The sequence below is a fragment of the Apis florea genome, unplaced genomic scaffold (assembly GCF_048593485.1).
Source record: "Apis florea isolate Af1SG1 unplaced genomic scaffold, ASM4859348v1 contig_2839_pilon, whole genome shotgun sequence".
NCBI lineage: Eukaryota > Metazoa > Arthropoda > Insecta > Hymenoptera > Apidae > Apis > Apis florea.
This window is the reverse complement of record NW_028256653.1, coordinates 1,473,824-1,499,019: the sequence shown is the minus strand read 5'-3', so window position 1 is coordinate 1,499,019 and position 25,196 is coordinate 1,473,824. Positions and strand designations below refer to the sequence as shown.

Sequence of the window (25,196 nt, the reverse complement as noted above, 5' to 3'; positions counted from 1 at the left end):
CGTTTAAACGATATCAAAGAGGAGATACTATATCCCTATTTTCCCATATTTGTCGAAACACGTAACATCCTTCTTCCAAAATATCTCATAGAATTATAAAACACAACTGATCAATCACTTACGATGGAAATAATACAACAAACCATTGCACACGATCTCATGCGTTATAAAATAAGACCCTATCTGACTTCAATGACATTATAAGAAAAAAAAGACCACATCCTTCAAATGTTAAGAAACAAATTTGGCAACCACACAGCGGAGATCGACGATGGTTATTAAAAAATTCCATACGCATAGTGATTTGAACACACATAAAATATTTAATTGGCAAAGACTAGAGCATAATATATTTACCACCACTTACCATACAAGTTATAGTATCAAGTTATGAAAGTAATTGTTTCTTACTTTATATAAATTCACTTAAAATATAGATTTTTGCAATCATTTAAACTACTTTTTAATAAATAATGCGGAAGATGCGGTCTCGATGCTACAATAAAATAAGAATCAACCACAATGTTAAAGATGAAATGCTACATTACCAAAGTTTTAACTTTTTCAAAACCTGTAAAATCCACTACTTCAATCAATAGTAAAATTGTTAATACTTATAAGAAGAATACTATATATAACTTAATAATTCGAATATTACTTTAATGATGCATTCCATTGGACATTGATGAAAGAACAAATATTTGATCAATTTCAAGCAAATTATTCCTTCTTGAAATATATTCATCATAGAGGAATAGAAAACCACAATCACCTGAAAAATATCTCACCTGCGATGTAAACAAATATTTATATCTCATAGATTGTGAAGCTTACAGATTTCAAAAGTAAGCATGGAGTACACTACTATGTAGAGGTACAATTATAAAATTTTTAAGCAGAAATTTTTGCTTAAGTGCAATACATTTGAAAAAAGTTATTCAGGTAAATGTATTGCACACATAAAAGTAACAGAAACGATATCCTCTATGCCAATGCATATCCAGTTTAAACCTGCTTAAAGTATAAAGAATCACAACAACACAGAAATAAAACACAACGACGAGCATATTTTTTGTAGTCAAAACGGATTTGGATTTTATTCAATCACTGTCATGATGTCGTGGTTATACAAGAGTGTTATACAATGCGCAGAATGTTCCTCGAAATCTACATGGCGAGAGGAAATATGTTTACCAAAGAATATATTTATAAAATTAGTTGAAAAGAGCTGTTACTCGATTTCTTAAAATCCGAAAGATATTAAAAATTGTTCCTTAGACAAAGATATTTTGTATTTTTTGGTAAACATATTATTGTTGCACAATAAGTAAGACAAATTCTGCTATATATAAGACAAGTCATCCAATATTTGTTCACTGAAGTCTCGAAACGAGTGAACTGAAAGGGATCTTCCTAATGACAACTAAAATTTTGTATGCTCAACTACAATTGAATCTCCAAGTTACTAGAACGATGTGGCGCGACGAATAAAAGATCAAATCGCAGAGCTACAATGAAAACAATATAGTCCCCTGTTGAGCCATGATGTATCTTGCTATGTATTGGATACAAGAATAAAGTGCGACGATACCACAGACAAATCGACACACGTCCACGATCTGTGTAGGATTGTGCATGAAAGTATCTATCATACATAGATAAACTTTAACTCGTAAAATCCGTAACAGCTATATCGCGTTAATATTTATGCTTGAAAGATTAATCTGTCCCTGCTCGATAAACCACTCCGCGAACGACCAAAGCGTCATGTTCAATCGGAATGTGGGAAAATCGATTGATCTCTCATCGTGAAAACTAAGAAATAAACTTACAAGTTACATTTGATAATTACTGTAAATAGCATAAACCTATATACTGAAAAACCTATAGATTACGTAGAACATTATGAACCTAAATCTAACAACTAAACTATGTATCGATCACTCGAAAAAATTAATTTAAGAGTGAACAATTAGTAGACTTCCACTGTAAAAAGGAACGATAATCTGGTAAAAGAATTTCGAATGAAATAGTCGTAGCAAGGAAGGGTGATCATCGGCAGCCAATAAGTGTTTCAACGTTGAAGTAGGCATAAAACACAACTGTTGATCTTCCAACGACAGATACTTCTCACCCACTGTCCTAAGTTCTGCCACACTACTAGGATGAATTTCAAGTATTGTCATCAGGAGTGGAACAATCCTGCAGACGACATACGAACACCCAGTCTCCTCTCGCTGCATCAATAAGTTATGGTTAAGCGTCAAATTCTGCAGAAGTTCTCTATTAATGTTACCTTGAGTTTCCAGTTTTTAGTAAAGGCGAACATCGATCGTTCTGCCATCGATACGTGACCGATTCATCATAGCTATATATAAAAATCGTTAAGAAAAATCTTTGCAAATATTAAATTTATTTTAATATGTATATTTAATGTAAAAATGATTCGTATTATTATACGTTTTTATGATTAAAACTTTAAAAAGGATACACACAGCGCGTTCAGCATCCCATTCAGATGCGAATCGTACCATGCCCATATCAGTACCCCGCATTTCAGCAAATTTGACCTCTCCAACATCTTGGAATTTATCGCGCAACATTTGCCATGTTGTATTTGGAGGAAGCTGTTATAATTATTATGTATTAAAAAAATTATAAAAATTAATTTTCATATATAAATTTTAAAAAAAGTACATACATTTCCTATAAGAATAGTATCCGACATTGGCCGTGAACCATTTGTATTTTGTCTGTTGCCACCTCCACCTTGTCCTTGATTTCCAGCGAAACCACCACCTCCACCAGGAACACGATCGTTGTCTCCTCTGTTGAATCCACCATCAAAATCTCTGCCCCCACCGAAGTTAGAACCACCAAAAGCATTGTTTCCACCGAAGCCTACATCATTGTCCATTTTAGATAAGCCTCGCGGCGCAAATGAATTGTTGCTTTGTCCACCAGCTAAAGAGGCTTGTAAATTAGACAAACCTCCAACTCCTCCGCCGAAGTTATTTAGATTAGAAGCCAATTCATTTGTTAATGACGAATTTAGCAAAGAACTCGTGGTCAGGTTAGCGCTCAAACCTCCAGCAAGACTTGCTTGAAGAGCTGCTGCATTTGTATTTGTCAACGCAGATGCTATAATAAATATACAAATATATTTTTGTTAACTTCATAATTTATTTTATTATATGTCATATTTATAATAAATTTTACCTAATTGTGCTGGTACAACATTATTTAAACCAGCCCCAAAAGCACCAGCAGCCAATACAGGAGCAGAAATAGGATTCACAACGGGTGGATTATTTGCTTGTACATTAGGAATGTTTCTAGCTACATCCATTAGTCTATTACCACCAGCTCCAAGTCCCATTCCAATTCCCTTTAAACCTATTTTAAAAATAATATTAATTTGTATGTTTATATGAAAAAGTAGGATCTTTTATATAAAAAAGTAGGATAGATCATAAAGATGTACCTTCTGGTAATTTTGGTGGCATATCTGGTTCATTTGCTCTATCAAGTCTTACAGTCATACGTCTGTCATAAAGTTGTTGATTGTGCAGCATTGATATAGCTTGCACAGATTCTACTGGATGATCATATTCTACCACACCAAATCCTCGTGATTTACCATCTTTATCTTTTCCTAATTCAACATGTAGTACTTTACCAGCTAATTTAAATACTTCCAATAATTTCTTTTCATCCACTTTGTAATCAAGCTAAATATATAAGGTAGAATACTTAAACTTTTTACCATTATTCAATTTCAAAGTTTAAAAAATATAGCTTGTATAAAAAAATACTTACATTTGCTACAAATACTCTAGTAACTAAAGGCCCATTAATACCTAAAGATTCTAAAAATTGAGTACTTAGACCATAGGTATTTCCAAATTTACTATCACCACCACCGCCGCCGCCGCCACCACCTCCACCACCACCACCACCACCACCAGCAGGAGCATTCATATTCTGACGCCCTCCACCTTGTGGTCTTGGTGGATCTCTAAATCTATCATCACGAACCCTTTCATTGTTACGAGCTGTTGCCAAGCGACCATATTTATCTCGTTCAACATCAAAATCCTAAAATAAATAAATATTATAGAATATATTCCTAACATAAAAAATGATAATAATTCAAGATATAAAGAAGTTGAGAAAATAACAATATACTAACTACCTCTTTGACGACCAGCTTTCTTCCTTTGATATCATATCGATGCATTTTTTCTACAGCAATTTTTACTGAATCTGAATCTTCAAATTCAACAATACCACAACCTCTTGGTTTATCATTTTCATCAGTAAAAAGTTCTACATGAGCAACTTTTCCAACTTCTGTGCGGAATAAGTCCTTTAGATCTTGCCAACGGAAATCATAGGGAATGTTTGATACATAGATTCGTCGATCTGAAGCTTTTCGACCACCACGATCGTTTCGTTCCCTACTACGATCACGACTTGTAGAATTTATACGATTTTGTCGATCTTGTCTCCTATTACGATCACGTTCTCTACTTCGGTCCCTTTCATCATTATTTTGCACTTGACCCCTAATGTTTAATACGATTACGTAGAAATAATATGTATAAAAAAATTTTTATAGTTCTTTATTAATATATGAATAGATTTTACTCTGAGTTTTTTATTTATGATTTATATAAATTTTAGTTAAAAGTATGTAATCAAAATAATACTTTTTCAAAATGTTTGCATGCTACTATTATATAGAAAATGTATTAGCGTCAGTTTAATTGAACATGATTTTTCGTGCCGACAAAGAACTTAAAAATAAATTATTATAAATTCAAATTTTATACTTACTCCTCTTGTTTAATCATCCTTGAGAATTCTTTCACTGAATGAACTAAATCAATCAAGGAAGTTATATTAAAGTTCGTAATTAAAAAGAGTAAAAGATACCAAGCATGCAAACATACGCGAACACGAAGCGTCTTATAAAATGGCCGACCAAGGAAATGCTAAACCACACCGGAAACTACTGTATTCAAAAATAGGTATTTATTTAAAAAGAATCATATAAAATTCGAAAATTTAGTTAAAACATTTCGATAATTATTACATTGTTATATTACAATTCTAAATTATTTTTGTTATATTTAAAGAATCTTTTTATATGTTCTACAGAGTTAAATTATAGTCTTAAAAATGATTTGATTAAAAATATTCAGATTCAAATTATTGGATTCGGAAAAATTAAAATTCAATTTTATAACCAATCAAAGTTCTCCTGATCAAATTCGATACTTAGATTAAATTTTTCTTCTTAAATATTATAAAAATATTATAAAAATATTTTAAAAAATCCCTTAATATTTTTATTTTATTAATTAACTTTAGAAAATAATAATAAAAATTTAAAAAACAATGATATTATGAAAAAATTTTTTTCATTCGTCATTATTTTATAAATCAAAATGTCGGTATATGTGGAGCCACTCGTCATATCCTATATATCATTCATTATATTTCGTCGCAAAATAGAATAATCTTTATCTTTTTATCGAATTTATCTCTATCGAAGTTTTATATTCTGTATTAATCATATAAAAAATTAGAAGTTCAACTATAAATTAGATATAAAATAGAACTGTCATCTATTATATTTTCATATAACATAGTCTAGATTGTGACATGAAAATGCATTGAATGATAAATATATAAGATGGTATATCTATTTGATTATCTTGTCTGTAACCAGTAGTATGTAGTCTTCTGATTATACGACAGAAAAATACATTGGATGATAGATCTATTGAATACTTAATTTATGGTTTCGTTTCTGTATAGCAGAAGACATTGTTTCGCGGGAACCAATCACAAGTGCGATTCATTCCTCGTTTTTGGTGTTGGTTCGACGTGCGCACTACTTTGGGTGGTGGAAGTTCGTGTTTTTATTGTAAAATTTACAGTGAGAATGGCAGCACAGTGGATACGAAATGCAGTAAGTAACACCTGTCAATCAAGAAATCTCAGAAACAAGCATGTTTTGAATGTAACTTTACCTCTTCCCTGATGACAAGGTTAGAATTCTTCACAGATTGGTTATATATCTTTCTGCTGAGTTCTAATGTATTAGTAATGATATTATCTATCCATATATCATTTCTTTCTTTTTTTTTGTCTTTCTTTAATATTATATCATTTTTCTAATATCACCTTTATATTATGTTTTTTTATGAAATATAATATTATTTTGTGCACATTTTTATGAATAACTATTAATATCGATATTTGATTAACAGGTTCCGAAAATTGGCTGCGTCCGTTTTTACAGTAGTAAAGTTCATAAATGTACACTTATTCCCGGAGATGGCATCGGGCCTGAAATTTCTATTGCTGTTCAAAAAATTTTTGATGCTGCCAAGGTAAACTGGTTTTTACATATAATTTTGTAAGTTAATAATTTTTGTTATGCACGATATTTTTATATAATATGCATGTTCTATAGAAATAGAATAGAAATGTTGAATAGAAATGTCCATAGCATGTTCAGTATTTCTGTTATATTTCTATATAGTGTAAGAGTATTGTGTATTTGTTTGTATTTTTGCATTATTTGTTTGAACCTTACAAGGTGACCCCATGTGTCCTACTACTAACCTTAAGGAGTTTATTTTAATCTTACTCTTATACAGGTTGATCCAATTGTAGGCTAATTCAGTCTGCTCTTATTGTAGTTAAGGTATGTTTTTTATTTTATATATTTTTTTTATAAATATGTAATGTATATCATATATAAACTTTAATTAAATACACCAGATTATTAAATTATTTTTATGTTTAATGATAATGTATAAAATAATCTTAATATTAAAAAAAACAACAATGCATTATTTTTCAGCATGAATGAAAAAATTTTTTTAATAGTATCATTCATATATCATGTATTGCATAACACTGTTACTCAACTTTTAGTTAGTATTTATATGTATATTAATATATGTGTCTATATATTATTTTTGATATAATAATAATAATAATGAAAATGAATGTATTTGACATTAAATAAGATTTTATTAAAATATTTTCTATTTTTTATAATATATATACTTATAGTTTTTACATTATCTTTAATATTAGGTACCAATAGAATGGGAATCTGTTGATGTAACACCAGTAAAAGGCCCAGATGGAAAATTTGGTATTCCACAAGCTGCTATTGATTCAGTTAATAGAAATAAAATTGGTTTGAAAGGACCATTAATGACACCAGTAGGAAAAGGACATAGATCTTTAAATCTTGCACTAAGAAAGTAGGTTTTTATCTTTGTATAATTAAGATTTTTCTTCTTTATTATGCATACATATTTTCTTAGTCTTAAGATATCTGTCTTAACTTGTTTTTAAATTACATAATCATGAATATCATTGTAAACATATCATTATTTCAATTAATTTAAATTGCTTTGTACAAGGATTTAAGAAGTATTAAAATATTCACTTATTTTGTATTTTACAATGAATAATTTTTTTTTTTTTTTCTAGAGAATTTAATTTATATGCTAATGTTCGACCTTGTCGTTCCTTAGAAGGTTACAAGACATTGTATGACAATGTTGATGTTGTTACTATTAGAGAAAATACAGAGGGAGAATACTCTGGTATAGAACATGAAATTGTAGAAGGAGTTGTACAGTCAATTAAATTAATTACAGAGGAAGCTTCCAGTCGGGTAGCAGAATTTGCTTTTCAATATGCTCAAGATAATAATAGAAAAAAGGTTAATAATTTATTTATTCAAAAATAAGATTGTTATCTTATGTAACCATTAATATGTTTTTATAGGTGACAGCTGTACACAAAGCAAATATAATGAGAATGTCGGATGGTTTATTTTTAAGATGCTGTAGGGAAGCTGCACAAAAATTTCAATCTATTAAATTTGAAGAAAGATATTTGGATACAGTGTGTTTAAATATGGTTCAAGATCCCAGTCAATATGATGTACTTGTAATGCCTAACTTATACGGTGATATCTTATCTGATATGTGTGCTGGACTTGTTGGAGGACTTGGACTTACACCAAGTGGGAATATTGGTTTGAATGGTGCACTGTTTGAATCTGTATGTTTTTAAAAAATATTTTTATAAATATTTTTGCAAGTGCAATAGTGTATGATTTAATAATAATTTTACTTTAAAATAGGTGCATGGAACTGCTCCAGATATAGCAGGCCAAGATAAGGCAAATCCTACAGCATTATTACTTTCTGCTGTAATGATGCTTAAATATATGGGATTAAATGAACACGCAAAAATTATAGAAACTTGTGCTTATGAAACTATTAAAGAAGGTAAACATTTAACAGGAGATCTTGGTGGATCTGCAAAATGTAGTGAATATACTGATGAAATTTGCAAAAAAGTTTCAACATTAGCAAAATAGATGATGCAAAATTTATTGGGTATAAACTGCCAAATACTCGTAGAAATAACACATGTGAAGTAAAACGTTTTTAAACATGTTTATAATTATTTTCAAAATTAACTTCAATGGACTTCCTAGAAATATCTGCAATTTATTCAATTAAATTGCAAAGATTTTTAGAATGGACAAAAAATATTTTATCATTCATCTATTTGCATTCATTTAGATAATTTTTGTTGAGTACTTGAATTAGATTAATGTAAAATTTAAATTTATCTCCGTGGATTTATTAATGTGTAATAGCATTTAATATGATTTTATTGCCACGGAATACACGCAGTTTAATCGCGTGTATTGACTGAATACATATATATGTATGTTTGTCATACTATTTTATTGCAAAAGGAGGATTCTAATAGAATCTGTAAAAAAAATAGGCATGTAAATTAATTTAGATACAATGTATAATACTTTTAAATAAAGTTGTTAATGATGCGTGCCTCGCGGAGAAATTTAAAAAAACAACATTGCGCAGTATTACACATAAATAAAATATTATAAATTCTAATTATATTTTATTATTTAACCCAAAACTTTTTTAAAAAGTTATTATAAATATAAGATATTAGAATTAATAAAAACTTTTATGAAATTATGGTTTATGTAATTTTGTGTAATTTTTAGCATACAAGTACTCGTGTATTTCTACTATTAACATGTTACATATATATATATATATTTCAAGAAATTTCCTAGTTTTCTGAACATATGTATAATATAAAATTGCTGCTGCGTTCTTTTTTTTTCTTATAAAACTTTAGATGGAATAAATTTAATCTATAAATTAAATAAAAAAAAATACATAAATAAAAAATTTTATTTATTCGTGGCACCATCTCGTGAATAGACACTGGAAGCTCTGACTTATTATTAGAAAAACAGAATATGCAAGGAGGTGTATTCGTGATAGAAGAAGAATATTGTTCGAGAAGGATAGAGAAGATGCCACCAATTTCGATTATGCGGTTCCTGATATCTTCTACTATATGCGAAATGTAACGTTGAAAATTAATTACTAATTTTTTATTAAAAATTAGAAGCTGTACTTTAAAAGTTCGCTTTTCAAAGTTAGAACTTCAAACAATTTTGTCATATATATTTTATTAAGAAATTCTTTTCAATTAATTATTTATTAATAATTATCATAAAAAAATGTCTCAATTGTAAAAAGAATATCATAGAGAATAATTCGAGATGAGATATTACATAAAATTTTTCAATTTTTTAATATATAAGAATAAAAACTATTTAAGATACGTAGTGTATATTTATTTGTGTATGTGTTTTAATAATTAAAAAAAATTACCTCTAATTATTACTCATATAAATATGAGAATAATATGAAGAATTTCTTAATTTCTATTTATATATTACATTCTTACATTCTAAGGAAGCATTAATTGTAAAAATATAATTCTTGCAATATCAATGTTACACAGTTTTACTCTTTGTGATGTTATGTTGTAGTTTTCATTCTCAACCACTTTATAACTTTCCCCTTTCTCCTACCCTTTTCTCCATAGTACAGTATGCTTCCAAGGAAAACTCTCAAGTATGAGAAAAGTTGTCGGCTATATTTCATGGTCGGCGAAGGAAGAGAAAGGAATGGGGAAAGATCCGGTGTCATCTTCGCTGCTCGTTAATACTTTCCGTGATTTATCGAGATTCCCCGAGTGAGTAATGACCGAGTTTCCAGTAAATTTTTAATATTAAATTTTCTTCTATCATTCAACTATGATATACGTACGAAATGACAAAAATTTTTCTTGATACACACATTGATTTCTACTTCTTGTTTCATCCTTTTTTTTTTTTTTTTTTTTTTTTCAAAAAAACACAGGCCACTACAGCCACTACAAAAGTGTGAGGCCAATCATGGAGGAGATATCATCGAGATCGAAGGATAAATATCGGACACGCTAAAAGAAGAAATTAACCGAAATTTCTCCGAGTTGATTTCCTTTCGATCTAATCGAAATTTATTCGAACGAGCGAAACAAGCGGCCTCTCTAAGCGATCGTTTAACAACGTTGACGATCTATAAGCGGCCTCGGTGCAAGTGCAAGGTGCACTGATCGTGATTGTGGCGAAGGGCTGGTTACACAAAAGGTGGAACACTCGAGGTCGAAGTGCGGAAAGCGAGGCATGCATATTCAAATACAGGGAGGCGCAGACGTAGTCATAGGAATAATAAAAATTCGAGGGTTGAAATTATTTAGATTTATGCCCGCTCTCTTGTTCCGGTGACGAGAAGCGATTCGATTCCGGGGAACAAATTTCATGCATTATTCAGGACTCGCCGCAATGCACCCCAGTCAATGGAACCGATCCTTTGGAAAAAGTCGTTTTTAATCTCTCGTCGCGTTCCAATAATGCACATGCACCACCCGCTCATCTCTTCCCCTCCCTGCATTCGATCCCCCGAGTGAAAGCCGTGTTTTCTACCTTTAAAGCGAACGACAGTTCGAACCCGAACAATAAATCGGGGCATCTATCGGTATCTATCCCCTGTGAATGTACTCCCAGTTTAGAGTTCCGCAATTTATTTTCCACCTCGGTGTTCATAATCGTTGGATCCGATCGTTTCAGGCAACCGAAATGTAAAAGCTGCTGACGGAGCAGCTAGAGATTTTCTGCTTAATATTCACCCTTTCTCTTTCTTCCTTTCTTCCCTCTTTCTCTGTTTCCATATGCAACATTAATGTTGGACGCAAGTGTCGCACGAAATGTTTCGTGCCCGCCACGGCTTATCTCTTGTTATTGAAGAGATTCTTCTCTAGTTGCTCGGTGAAGAGTTTTACAGAGGGCAAGCGACGCGAGATGCATAGACTTATCTCCGAGTTGAATAAAACGAGTTGAGAAAAAGATACGATCGTACAAATTTTATAGATATTTATGTATTAAATTCGACAGTTCATTGATTATCCTTCAATTCTTTTTCGTTTAAAAATTGGAATTTAGAATTTCGGATAAGCGTATCTCCAATCGTTGTACGTCTAATTTTTATTTTTCGTCACTTTTCATGAATTTCTGATTCAAAATTGTTAAAAGTGATCGATCATAGAGAATAAAAATGGATGCAATTGGACTAAATCTCGGAATAAATCGGTGACCAAAAAGTCTGATAATAGATAACGAAACGTGAATTCACGATAACGTAATATACTTCTCTGATCTCTCGACTGGATAAATACTTTTTCGTTCATAGTCAGATCAATAGGAAATTGTTGTTTGTTTCTTTTGACTCGTTGTCAAGTCGCGCTCTGAATTAATCATTCCACAGAGGATGGCTTGTAATCGCCTTACGATGGATTAATGGATCTGCCAGTTGTCACGGAGGAAACTTATGTTTCATTATTTTTATTTTCATCACGATCGAGATGGGACAGGATCTTCTCGATCCTCCGTGCGTTCCCTCTGCGCGCATAAAACACAATCGAGTTGTATTCTCGCGATTGTTTCGCGTCATCTTCTTCCTAATCAATGGACGGGTTTATTATTTACCAGGATGAAAATCGATTTAACTCCTCCGAACGAGCAATCTTCGCGAGATTTGGATCTCAGCTTTTCTGTAAAAGGATTCGTGATAAGATACGATCACCTGTTAAAAAAAAAGGCGAGTCTCGTTTCGTTTCTCTCTAAAAAACTAAATTGTGATCGAAAATAAATTGATGAATCATTTATGACAATTGTCTTTCGCATCAAAGTTCACTTTTACGATTGTACTTGTACTCCAAAATCCATTTATATTTTGTAATATTCCTTTTTAAAAGTTTTCTAGTAAAAATGAAAAGGAAAAAAAAGAGAAACGACTGAAGAAGACAAAATTGAACGTGAAAAAAAAAATTGGATAAATTTTCTTCCTCCCATTTTTTGCTAAAAAGAGATTGCAATAACTGTTTCATTTTTCAAATAATAATAATAATAATAATAACCGTCAAATCGAGAATCGATGGCAATGGCGGATTAAAGCTACGCGAATCTCGTATCGATTAATCCTATTAACCGGAAAATTTTCCAAATATCAACGCACGTTTCCATTTCACCAGTAATACCATAAATGTCGTATTAACGTTCGAATTAGGTGTACACGGTTGCAGGAGCGGAAAAGCCGTTCATCGAAGTGAACAAAGAGGAGCTACCACCGATCACGCGCTACAAATTAGTCGAAGCACCTGTTAAGAGAGTCGGATCGAATGATGTCATTGTGATCTCAGAGTCGAGCCGCAAAACAGCGAAAATTGATAGGAACAACAAGAACGAAGTGATCTTGAAGCTTCGTGTTATCGCCAATCACGAATAGTTTGAATTTTAAATTTTAAATTTGTATGTAAAATATCGGGGAGAAAACGATCGTTCGTTTTCTTATAAGGAAAAGTAAATAAACCGGATTTAAACAATGTTTGTATTAACGTAACGTGCCTTCTATCGTAAATATAAACTTGATTCTCGACAAATATATACGTGTTTATATCGATCGACTACGTACGATTAACAATGCTACGATCTTCCAATGTTAGATCGATGTATTTGATCGCGTATCGAACATCGTCAATTGCGTAAAATTTGAAATCGTATCGATCGAATTCGGTCAAATTAAAAATCATCGAGAGGAGAGATATAACATATTTCCTTTGTAACTTTGCAGATAAATAAATTATCAAGGAGATGAAAGGTGGGAAAGCAGTACACTCTTGGTTCGTCTAATCGCGCGCAAACATCGCCGACGAACTTTTCCATTCAACCTTTGCAAATGAGACGGCAGATCGATATCTCCCGCCAGAGATTTGCCCTCGTCCCTAAAAGCCACGTATCTCTTGTCATTCCGCGCATACAATATCGGGGACTCCTCGGTGTTCCCCTAATTGTCCTCTGTCAACGGCCGCGTCAAAGAGAGCCCTGTCGACTACGCGTGTCTCTCGATCGACGAGGAGGCTTTGGATAGAAGTTTATTAGTCAAATAACGCGAAGAAGAGGCCGATGAGGGTGACAGGGTGTGACCGTATCGGGGCTGAATATGACGATCCGCTCGTGTGTGCGTCCCTTCGAGGGTACTCCCGATTATAACGAGTGCTGGTGCATTCAGAAGAAGCACCATGCCGTCCCTTCTTACCTTGCCTTCTGTTTCTGAAAAATCGAGTTCGAACATTTGGACTCGTAAGTTGGTTCGAAAAAAATTTATGGTTTTGATTCCTGTTTTGATCCGATTTTATTTCTCTTTCACTTTTTTTTTATTCGATGGAAGCGGGAGCTATTTAGAAAGATTGTGATTGAATCGCATTACTTTTTATTACGTTCAATATACAGGAGTTCGAATGATTTCTATTAATACATATAGATACAATAGAACGCTACTATAATATGTACATCGCATATCACATACAGTCGAATTTGGAACGTGGCGGCGTATCCACGAAAGAGATCTTCTCTACGATCTTTTCTCTTCTCTCTAAGAGAACTGACTCTTTCTCTGTTGAGCCGAGTGTTCGAAGAATAACAGACAGAAAAAAATCTCACTCCGTCTGGTAAGTGCGCGATATCGAATATGAACAACGATATCGAAGAAAAAGAAAAGGAAAGAGACGTTGTACGCGTTCGATCAGATCACGTGCGATCGATATACGAAGGATTTTTCGAATTGGAAACGGAACATCCACGCGAATTTGCCATTTTTTCGCGACGGATAGCACCAGATGAAGGTTCGAGGCTGCTAGGTTTTTTTAATTATCGTCTCTAAATGCGCAAAGTTGTTTCTAAATATTCACATCGAATGAAAATAGGAAAAAAAAAAAAAAAAAAAAAATTGAACGAGCTATCTCAAAGGAATATCTCGGAAAAATTCAATTCGATTCATCGTTTCCTTTGACGTTGTATTATACGTTCGGAAAAAAAAGAAAAAAATGACGAATAAGTCTTAAAGGCCCTAAAAATGTCTCTAGAAAAAAAAAAGTTTCTAGGAAGAATAAAAAGTTCGCAAAGGATAGAAATCGATGGATACGAAATATATCGTTTATCGTTAAGTATAACGCGATAATGCGTTATTAATTGGTAAATCTAATATTCGATTGACAATCTGTTCTCAAGTTTTGATTGTTCTGCAACGATCGAAAGAAGTTTCCGCGTCTTTTTTCTTAAGTCTCTCTCTCTATACGAGCGACGTGGTTGAGTGAAAATCAGCAAGTGTCGGGGTTACTAATACTAATTTATACAGGCAATAACGAAAAAAATAGGATGGTTCGATTCGTTTCACGAGTTATTCGGTTACTTGCGAAGTCTGCTCGTTCGAGGTATCTCCCTTCGGCTCTTTCACGTAATCCACGACCAACTCCAACCCTATCAACGCTCGAAGATCTTTCCTCTCCTCTTCCGGGCTCGTCGAAGGGACCGCGACGACGTCTTCCTGCTTCGGGGACCTCTCGCCTGCGTTTTGTAACAAAATTTTTAAAATTAATCAACGACCTCTTTATTTATTTTAAAAATTTTAACTTCGTTCCGTTTAAAATTATTTTACTTTTCCTTCGTCATTTTTATCGTATCTTTCTTCTTTATCGAGACAATTTTGTCCGAAAGAAGAGAATTTTTATCATTTTCAGAATAACATCCCGTAAGAACAAGTTCGAAAAGAATTCGAAATTTAAAATATTCTTCTAAAAGGACGATTAGAACCGTTTCCCCGTCACATTTAACCGTCGTTTAATTTAAACCTCGATATTTAGATACCGAAACATAAAAGCAACCAATTTTCTCAATTTTCACGTTACACCGAAGCACTATAAAGACGCGTGCAAATACATTCGAGAAAAAGTAATAAAACTGGATGTAGAAGAAGAACAAGTTTAAACACGAGCAAACACCCACTATTGTTATCAACGTCCTTCGAGTTATCCTCGCTCTCCGTTTCATCCCTCCTGGACCCTTTCCTCGCCTGGCCGATGTCCCTGTACGTCCTCGTCAGATGTCTGAGAATGTAATTGGTGCCGCGCGGATTCTCCTCGCCGCTCTTCGACGTGCCTGCCTCGTCCCTCGTCAAATTCAACGGCCTGTTCCCGTTGTACTCCTTCGACTGGGGCACGCTGAACGCCGAGCAATGCTTCCCCTTGAACGGGAGCTGCCTCTCGCTCAGCTTCCTGTCCCAAATGTGGCCGGACACGCGGAGATCGATGAAGAAGTGCAACGGGTCGATCCCCGGATACGATTGGGGGATGGGGTAGGGGGGGTACCAAAGGGGGCCGGGGAGGAATTCCGGGTTGGTCACGTTCCCCGGAAGGCCGAATCCCCCTTTCACTGCCGGCAGCATGTCGCAGCCCCGCGGCGGGAGGCCGGGCAGAAAATTCCTCGAGAAATCGAGCTTCTTCTGGTCCCCGGCCAGGAGGGGGGCTAACTCCCCTTGATTGCCCTTCGCCCCCCCACGCTCGTCGTACGGGTTTCTCTCGTTGTAATTGCAGCTCTTGCGCTCGCTCGAGTGACTCTCCTCGGGCTTCACCTTCTGCAATTCGCCGGGGAACATGGGCGGGGAAGATGCCTGCTCGAAGTGGCGGGGCCTCTCGTCGAAGAAACTCTTGCTCTGCTTCCCGAACTCGACGGCCTTGCTCTCGTTCTCCACCGGTTTCAACATGTCCGTGGCGAAGCTCGGCTTCTGCTCGAAGTTGCCCACTTTGCTGGCCGGGTCGTAGCCGTCGCCCCCTCCTTGCTTACCCCCGCCCTCCAACCGCGTCTCCGCTTGCTGTTGAAAGTATTTGTCCATCGTCGATTGTTGCTGCTGTTGCTGTTGTTGCTGTTGTTGCGAGTGATGGTGGTGGTGATGGTGATGGTGCTGCCTCTCCTTCGTGGTCAGCTCCAACGGTCGGTCCCGAGCGTCCCGCCAGGATCTCTTGCGGCGGCGAGGGGCGCTCGTCGACGTGTTTCCGGCCGACGACACCTCGCTCTTCGCCTGCACGAACGAGCGCAACATCTCGCTGAAGAAGAAGCTGTGCGGCGTCAACGGCACGTTGTACAAGTACGGGGGTGTCGCTGCCAGGAGGCGGGAGACCAGGTCGCCGCCGGACAACGAGGCTGGACTCTTCAGGGTCGAGGGATCACCCGTGGTCGTTGTCATGGCCGCTGATCGCGATTCACTGGGGGAGAAGTTGAGTGAGTTTAGACGGTGGAAAATGCCACGATGGAAGGGTGTTTCTGGACACACAAGATGAATAGGAAGGATTATTCGTATTATTCGAGGAGTGTAATGAAACGTCGATCGATGACAATTAATCAACAAAATTTATTGTGCGTAATTCTTTTGAATGATCGTGAAAATCATTTCATTGAGCCCGAGTATGATTAATACTCGTTGTGGGGATTAAATACACGTATCCTGCAACGATCGAAACGCGTTTGAGGATGGTCTCGCGGAGGCGAGAGTCGTGGGAGCGAAGACGCGCTACTATTGTCTTGAGAAATTAATCGAATATCCTCCATTGTCGAGTCTAAGAGGAAGAGGCAAGGCAACGCCTATGACTGGATAAGGGACCAGTAATACCACCAGGCTTGCTTCCCGTCATCCATTAAGGATTACTAATTTCTGTCAAGTGCACGTTCGGTTTCGCGCGAACGTCTTCGCGCGAGGAATCCACGAGAAATATCGTTAATGAGAATCTACGACCGTAGGTATTTCAATTAAACTTCGTGCTACGTTCGTATGAACAATCGAGCCAGGGAACAATTAGTAATTAGTAAGGGAGTGTTCCCCACATCCGACGGATTTTCGCCATTGATATATATATATATATACTACTTTTCGTCCTCTTACAATCAATACAATCTTTCGATCGATCGTGTAATCTTGATATTTCCTAATGTTAATTAGTTAAATTGGTAAAATAAAATTTCAATTTCGTACGTATTTATATGTACGTATGTACATTTAAATTAGTCGTTAATATTTTTGATAAATATTTATCAAAAATCGTTGAATTCTCACATTTAAATTGATATTATCAATTACCACGTCCTCTTAAACAGATCGCGACACCTTGTTTTCGTCTTTTACGCTGCTATCAACACGCGCTTGTACATTCTATATCTTTGCATTAAAAAAGAAGATGAAATAAAAAATATACTTTCCATTAGCGATCCAGTGTCAATCGATTAGTTTATAGTTCTGAGAAAAAAGGATTGAATTATATAATATACTCGACTGTTTGCCGAAAATTCCACGGAGGAGAAGACGACTATTTTTGCGAAAACGAAACGAAATTGAGAGAGAGAGAGAGATCATTGATACGCGAGTAAAAATGTTTGTCGCCATGAATTGAACCGGGTCTTTCCCCCGCGCCAAGATTCTTTCGTCGATGGAAAGAGAGAATAATGTAACGGGGCGTGGAAATGGTGGTCTGTATCCGTGTCCGCGCACCGAGGAGGGATTGGGTATTGTTTCGGTCCATTGTTTCCCAAACAAACGGCGTCCACGTTGTTTCGTCAGAAGATATTATGTTCAGGCAGACAGGCAGGACGAACAGGAAATGGACTGCTGTCAGTTTTACTCTTCGTGATAAATACGGGCTCTCTCGTCGTCTCTCGTGGCGCAACGCGCCCATAATTCCCGCCGTCTCTTCATCGCCGTTTCAACATCGAGAATCTTTTGATTCCGAATCGAAGCGAGCCCATGAAACGTTTCACAGCCATAGTTTTTTCTCATTCACCCCCGAATATTATTCCCTCGTTATTCGCGCCGCGAAGAAATATCGATTTCTTTCCACGGAAAGAAATGGAGAAACGATTTCTTCCTCCCTGCTCTTTAACCCTCCCGAATCATTTTTGATTGTTTCCAAAAGAAATCCCGATTGTATCGAATATGAATTTTCTTCTAAAAGAAAAGAAAAAAAAAAAATGGATCGAGTAATCGAAGGGAGAGACAAGAAGATACTTAATTTTTCTTTCTTCGAGTAAAGTATTAAAAATAGCTACGCAGTCGAAGCAAAGTGAATGCATCCGTGATATTCTTCTCGAAGAATTCCCCGGAGACGCGAAACGATTTTTTCTCCCCTCCTCCCCCGCGATGGCTGCCGTGCAAGACAATAGAGACGCGTTTCCATTGCTTACATCGCGAGCAGCCTCTTCAAACAGGAAATTTTAAAGCTTCGGTGAAATTCAGCTTCACCTCTTGACCAAGCTTCGAATAACACGAAGAAGATATTCGCGTGGAACATTAATTTCGCCAGACCACTTTATTCGATCCTCTTCTTCTTGTTTCTTTTTCTCCTTTTTCTTTCTTTTTTTTTTTTTTTTTTTTTCATCTTTCCACGACGTTGTAAAAATTCAACGACCAGAGAGAGAGAGAGAGAGAAGGAGGGAGGGAGGGAGGGAATTGCAGCGAAATTTACATCCCCCTCTAATACTTTATGGAAACGTTACAGCATCTTCTCTCCTGGTCCCTCGTATTTAAATCACATTACCCCGGGATAAAATAATTCAACGTGCCGCTACGCTCCCGAGGATACGTCAATTATGCAAAAAGTGAGAATTTCCATTGCGTGGTCGACTCTTTATTCTATTACCGGCGGGGATATAAAGAAACCTCGCGGAAAGTCTCGAGAAGCGAGTATTTACTTGAGATTCTCTGGCACGAAACAATTTATCCCCGCTCTGAGAGCCTCTCCCTCCCTCTTCCACCCCCTAAAAGTCAATGGCAACACATTTTCACCGGCAACCCTCGTAATATTCTATTTAAGTGTCCTTTAAAAATTGCAATATACATTTCAATCTCCCCCTTCTAGCGGTCAACCTTCGACTTTCATTCGCTTCTGTATCGCTTCTTCAATGGATGACAGAGTATTCCTCTTTCATGCTTTCATTGTCTCGAGAAGAAAGATCTTGGGACGAGCGATACGACAATATCGGAAAATACAAAAATCTAAGAGAAAATATGTTTAACAGGTGATTATTTCCTTTCAAAATGGATTGCATTGCGTACGATGCGATAAAAATTGCGAATAAAATTTAATCGAAACGTAAATATAAAAGTATTGATGCATACGCATAAAACGGGATACGATCGTGTTGATTGGCATTAACCACCATGACCTTTGTTATTTTATTCTTTTCGGAAAGGAAGATAATCGACCCGACGCTATTAACCGTGAGAAAAACGAGACAGCTATCGTTTTGATGAATTGCGTATGCGATAAACGCGTGCAATTACACGCGTAAAGCCGGTCATAGCGATTCGTCCAATCGTCTCATCATCTCTAATTATCAGTTACGATTTTCCAAGTAAAAATCTTCTTCTCCGTTAAAAAAAAAAAAAAAACGCAAAGAGGTTTGATTCGAAGACGTTCATCCTCCAAGCAAAAACGTGTCAACCATCTTCTATCCAATTTTATCATCCCATGATTATAAATTCTCCATTTATCATTATCCAACGCACGTCTAATCAATCGATCTTCCTTTCCCCCCTTAAAAATTTCTGGATCTGAAGCGTACGATTCCTCCTCACCCGCACGAGCATTATCGTCCCATCCGCGTGGAATCGTTGCCAATCTCAACGATCACGTCCTCCTTACGACGAGGATCCCATTCCTTCCCGCGGCGTAGTCTCAGTTTCACGGTGGAGGGGGTTGGAGGGGGAGTGGAAGGCCGGTTTACGATTCATAAGACAACTCGGTGGATTGAATTAAGCGAGCGGTGCGGCAGCTGCCAGTCCGTTCCCGGTTCTGTCCGCGCACCCACCGCGCGAATCTGCATAATCCCGTTCACGTCGACGATTCTAATTGGCGGATTGTTTCAATCTCTGTCGCCGCGAATATTTGCATTGCTGCTCCTCTCGTTTCTCCACACCCCTCTCCCCTCGCTCTTCCGTCTCTTCTCCCGACCGACGCTTCGTTCGTCTCTTTTCGTCCAATTCATTTCACTGGCTCTTTCTTTCTCTCTTTCTTTCTTTCAGAGCTCACTCCTTTGGATTTCACTTACCCTTGCGCTCATCTTCATTCCTCGTTTTCCTTTTCTTCTTACGCGTACACTTGGTACACTTGGTTCACCATCCTTTTTCTTGGCCGATGGTGGTTGGCTTGTATATTTTAAATATTTTCTTCTTTTTTTTGATTCTTGCTCTCGATGATCTCGTCGTTTCTTTTCTAATATGATCTTCTGTGTGGTTTACGATTTTTGCGCGAATTTTTGTTCGTTTGTTTTCGTTTGTTGTTAATTATTATCTTCATTTTTGTCGTTTTATCACTTTTATTCGTTTTTTTGTGTGTTTTTTTCTGTCCTGCTCCACGATCTTTTATATTCTCGCTGTTTCTATCCGTTTTAATCCACTCCCGTCTATTTGCTTCCTTTATAGGTCTTCTATGTTCTCCTCTATGCGTTTCCTCTGTGTTTCCCGTTAGCTTTTCCTTTCCGCGTTAGTTTTTCTTTTGCTAAATTTCTTATACGACTGCATACGATTGTTCGGAAATACATTGTGCCCGCATATTTGAATTCGTCCCGTAATAAAATTGCTATCGGGCTATAAGTGAAAAAAGGATGTTAAACTCTGTTTGAAAAAATTAAGTTCAGAATTTTTCTTCGCCCCTGCATCTTTCATAATATCGTTACAAAATATCAAATTTCAATTTCGTCATTGTATTATCTAATTTCCATTTATCGTTTTTCCATTTACGCTCGATTAATTTCCTCTTTGATCTCTCTCTCTCTCTCTCTCTCTCTCTCTCTCTCTGCTCGTGTAATTAAGTAGAAGAATCCTAGATAAGGGAATCCTGAATAGAAAAAAGATTCAGAGAGAAGATCTATTGATTCGTTGAATTAAATCATAATCTTTCACAGCCTCGATCGTTATTAATACTTTTAATAAAGAACAATATTCTTTGTCTAAACGTTCTCTACGCACAAGTATTCCAGTATTCGTTCTTTTCTTTTTTTTACCAAGATATCGTACTTTATTATCAATATACTCATTCGCTAGGATCAAAGCAAGATGCAAAATATTGTCTATCTAAAAATAAAAAAAGAAAAAAATAAATAAATAAATAATTCGTTGCGCATTCATGAAGCGAGAAACGAATTAATTTCCAATCTTAACGGATATCTCGACCGATTTCGCCTTCACGTCCTCCCTATCCATATCCTCCTCGTTCTCCCTTCGAGCAAAGGCGATCCCTTTACAGACCGCATAAACATTTTTATTGCGACCAGACGCGGAACGATCTCGCTTTGCATAGAGAGAAAAGAAAAGAAAAAGAAAAAAAATGTCAGTCGCGGTAGAACTCGGTTTCTTTTTTTCCTTTTTTTCCTTTTTTTTTTTTTTTCCTTTACGGTTGAACTCTCCGCTTAATTCGAACGTTCCTCTGTATATGCGTTCCTCGTAAAAATAAAGAGGGGGAGAGGAGGAGGAGGGAAGAAAGGGAAAAAGGAGAAGAAGAGAAAAGAGAAGGAAAATAGAATGGATGAAAGATACGAAACACGGATACGTATATACCGACGATAAATAAAACCAGGCGCGTCGATACGAACTCTTTCGTTAGCGTTTAAGATTAGCAGCGTGTAGTGGTTTAAAGGAACGGCCAGGGGATTTGAATGCTTTCGAGGGTGCACAAATTGCGGTACAATCGATAACCGCGAAAGATTATGGAAGAAAGGGAGGATTAATTGGTTGGATGAGATGCAAGTCGAGATTCTCGCGGTCGTGAAATTATTGGTCGAAGAAGATGGAGGGTCTTCAAATCTTTTTTGGAAACTCGGTCTCAACGAAACCGAGTTTTCCGCTTCGAATTGAACGGTTATAACTTGTTTATGTATATGAAACATATGTTTAAAAAATTGCATTGCGTTAATAAAAGAAAGTAATGTTTTCGGATGTTATAGATGAAATTTTGCGTGCACGTGAGATAATTCACGTAAAAAAAAAAAAAAGAAAAGAATTTAAATATCTACGTACACGTACTTTTTTTGGTTAACTTTTATTTATTAATGAGCAGCTTAAATGAGCAATAATCAAATTTCTATGATTTCTTCTCTTCTTCTGTACTAATATTTTCACTTGTTGTAGTCGAAGTCGTGGTAAACTGATCTTCATCATCTTCGTTTAATCGAACAGTGATATGATGGACACATAATCGGTATTATCGCACAGAGGAAAACACGCGCGTTCAAAGCGGGGGAGGTGTAGGGACCAATCTAGGATTGCACGATGAATTATTACTGGAGACACACGATACTCACAACATACTCGCGTTACATACTAATTTTCAATTGATCCTCTTATATCCATTATCGTTTTTTACTTTTCTCTCTCTCTCTCTCTCTCTCTCTCTCTCTCTCTCTCTCTCTCTCTCTCTCTCTCTCTCCTATTCATCCTATTATTCGATCGTCGATCCTTGGATCGTTGTATATGATACAAATTAGATCAGGATTAACATTCGACGAAAAAGCGATGAACACGGATCTATTTCCACTTCACAGTGCAATTCCGAGTGTAATAAACAAAATAAATTATCGTAAACCAATCTTTCGTCCCCTGCCACTTCATTTTCCAACGATAATCAATCCACGGCAATTCGCCCGCAACAAATCAAATTTCCGCACGTGCACTTCCTCCTCCTCCTCCTCCTCCTCCGTCCTTCGAAACCCTTACAATCAAACATCGAACAAACGTTCATCGTCTCGAAGATAATGAACACCAACAAATTTCAACATCGTTTCCCAAAAAAAAAAAAAAAAAAACACAAAAATTTTCATGCATCGAATTTCAACGTATTCTCAGCGTCTGCTGAGAGCGACGACGAAAGGACAAAGAGAAGGTCACACGGAAGGGATGAAAATGAAGGGAATAATAAAACTATACCAACGGATGGATAAAATCGGCGGGGAGAAAGAAAGAAATGGATCGATTATGATACAACGATATGGAGATAAAAAAAAAAAAAAAAGCGACAGATTAAACAGATAATTTTGAAAATCGGACTCACCTCGACACGAGGCGACAGGTTGCAACTCGGTGGTTGTTCTCGTTGATCCACGGGGAACGAAGGATCTACACGGGGGGATCCTGGCTGGGCGACGGTTAACGTGGCGTGGTGCTCGTGCCAGCAAATGAGATAATAATCGGAGGACTCAGTCACTCGTCGTCGGGCACCGTGGCAGGCAGCGGTGGCAGGGTGGTTGTTCGGCGGCGGTGGCGAAAGTGGGGGTTGTATTCCATCCCTGGCGACCGTCGACGACGAGTCGAGTGTACGGGCGCGAGAATGACAGAGAGGGAAATAGCGGGGTGCCTGCGACAAGGGGCGAGAGGGAGCGAGAGAAGGAGCGAGAGAGGGAGAGAGAGAGAGAGAGGGAGAGGAAGGGAGAGAGAGAAATCAGAGGGGACGAACGGTAGTAGGAGGAGGGCTGGAGGCGGAGGGTGGTGGTTTTTGAGATGATCCGGCCAATCTGCGCATCATTTCCCCGATGCACCCCGCGTCGCGGCAAACCGGCGCGGATTCCGCACCACCGCAAGCACCGTAGAAGCCCTGTTGAATGCCACATTTTGAGGCGAGGATGGAAAAGAAAGGGACGGGGAGAGCGAGCTTGGACAAGGACGGGAGGAAGAAGGGAAGAGCAAGGAAAAAGGAACGAGAGGGCGGCACTAAAAAAAGAGGGAAGAGAAACGACGGGGAGGAGGAGGAGGAGGAGGAGGAGGAGAGGGACGGGGAGAAACGGAGAGGAGAGTACAAGCACGGCCTGCCACCGGGGGGATGAAAAAAGTGGAAAACAGATATAGGCAAAAGAGAATCTTTTCTCCTCGTATCTCTCGCTTCTTCCCCCCCTCCCCCCTCGCGCCCCTTCCTCCTCGCGTCTTCTTTCTTTCGATGCGTTCCACGGACGTATCGAGGATATGTTTACACTACTGAACGGGGAAGAATCTCGGCGAGCGAGTACGACTCGAATATCGATCTTTAAATGCAAGAAGGAATTGAAATGCGTGCGTGCCTTTGTCGGTCTAAGTCTTGAGACGGGACCGTTCCACGTTTCTTGTTCAAATTACGCGTCGATCGTTTGAAGAGGTGGTTTCGACGACAATGGTCATGAGTACGAGTGCTTTTTAACGAGGTTAAAGAAAATTTAAGAAAGGTTTAAAAAAAAAAAAAAAACTACCCGTGTTTTTAATTATCGTTCGATTAATCTTTATCGATCGTGATCGTACGCGGAAGAAAGAGATAGCTGTTTTGAAACGTAAAGGACGAAGAAATTTTCTTCGAGAAGATAAATAGCGTTTCGATTCAGAATTTAAAGGATTTCGGCGGATCCCTGAAACTCAACGAGCGCGTTTTGTTAAGCCGTGGACGGGGGACACACGTTGTAGCTTTCAATGCATTAGGGATCAATCCACGCTTGCATAGGCACGCACGGTGCGTGCTTAATTTCCACGTTAGTTCGATGAACTAATCGATCAACACTGGAAAAGTTAATCGAACCGATCGAAAATAAAATTACAACGACACGCGTGCGGAATGTAAAAATTACATCGTATTATAATATTAATTCGTTCGTGAATAATAATTATACACGATGATGATCGAAAAATATCCAAAAAGGTGTTATAAATGTTGTAAACAGGGAGTAAATGATTTTACTGGAAAAGTTAATTGACCGTGCGAGAACAGACTACGCGTTTATTATTTAATGAGACTTTTCGTGTCCGTACGTGATGCACGGATTGTCCTTAGTAACGGGTTCCACTACACGTGGGAGTTGGATGACCGTTCACATCAGACCC

The 25,196-nt window shown here is 36.9% G+C and overlaps 4 protein-coding genes across 7 annotated transcripts; 2 read left to right on the top strand and 2 right to left on the bottom strand.

Moving 5' to 3' along the window:
* Positions 1-1,068: 1,068 nt before the first annotated feature.
* On the bottom strand, positions 1,069-5,018 carry rump (heterogeneous nuclear ribonucleoprotein rumpelstiltskin). Of its 4 annotated transcripts, none has more exons than XM_086907335.1 (10): positions 4,840-5,018; positions 4,196-4,568; positions 3,820-4,098; positions 3,485-3,731; positions 3,220-3,396; positions 2,992-3,141; positions 2,702-2,901; positions 2,492-2,627; positions 2,297-2,368; positions 1,069-2,237 (listed from the first exon to the last, which is right to left on the bottom strand). In XM_086907335.1, the coding sequence occupies exons 1-9, from the start codon at positions 4,854-4,856 to the stop codon at positions 2,313-2,315; spliced, it is 1,635 nt and encodes a 544-aa protein (XP_086763461.1). In that variant the 5' UTR covers positions 4,857-5,018; the 3' UTR covers positions 1,069-2,237; positions 2,297-2,312. The 4 variants fall into 4 exon arrangements, with proteins under 4 accessions (XP_086763461.1, XP_086763460.1, XP_086763459.1 ...); XM_086907334.1 differs by having other exon boundaries at positions 4,193-4,568; positions 4,840-5,009; XM_086907333.1 differs by having other exon boundaries at positions 2,702-3,141; positions 4,193-4,568; positions 4,840-5,009.
* A 420-nt stretch (positions 5,019-5,438) lies between these two features.
* Positions 5,439-8,975, top strand: Idh3a (isocitrate dehydrogenase [NAD] subunit alpha, mitochondrial). The gene is made up of 7 exons (XM_012486840.2): positions 5,439-5,704; positions 5,827-5,980; positions 6,282-6,404; positions 7,120-7,292; positions 7,525-7,759; positions 7,825-8,103; positions 8,186-8,975. Exons 2-7 carry the CDS (start codon positions 5,954-5,956, stop codon positions 8,423-8,425), a joined length of 1,077 nt encoding a protein of 358 aa, XP_012342294.2. The 5' UTR covers positions 5,439-5,704; positions 5,827-5,953; the 3' UTR covers positions 8,426-8,975.
* A 2,872-nt stretch (positions 8,976-11,847) lies between these two features.
* LOC147657769 (uncharacterized) lies at positions 11,848-12,867 on the top strand. Its single transcript, XM_086907281.1, is given in 4 exon segments — positions 11,848-11,972; positions 11,974-11,994; positions 11,996-12,083; positions 12,552-12,867. Coding segments are annotated over 4 exon segments (453 nt in total). The 3' UTR covers positions 12,771-12,867.
* An 870-nt stretch (positions 12,868-13,737) lies between these two features.
* Positions 13,738-23,528, bottom strand: LOC105735587 (uncharacterized). The gene is made up of 3 exons (XM_086907342.1): positions 23,410-23,528; positions 15,326-16,581; positions 13,738-14,887 (listed from the first exon to the last, which is right to left on the bottom strand). The coding sequence occupies exons 2-3, from the start codon at positions 16,560-16,562 to the stop codon at positions 14,721-14,723; spliced, it is 1,404 nt and encodes a 467-aa protein (XP_086763468.1). The 5' UTR covers positions 16,563-16,581; positions 23,410-23,528; the 3' UTR covers positions 13,738-14,720.
* Between the last annotated feature and the right edge of the window lie 1,668 nt (positions 23,529-25,196).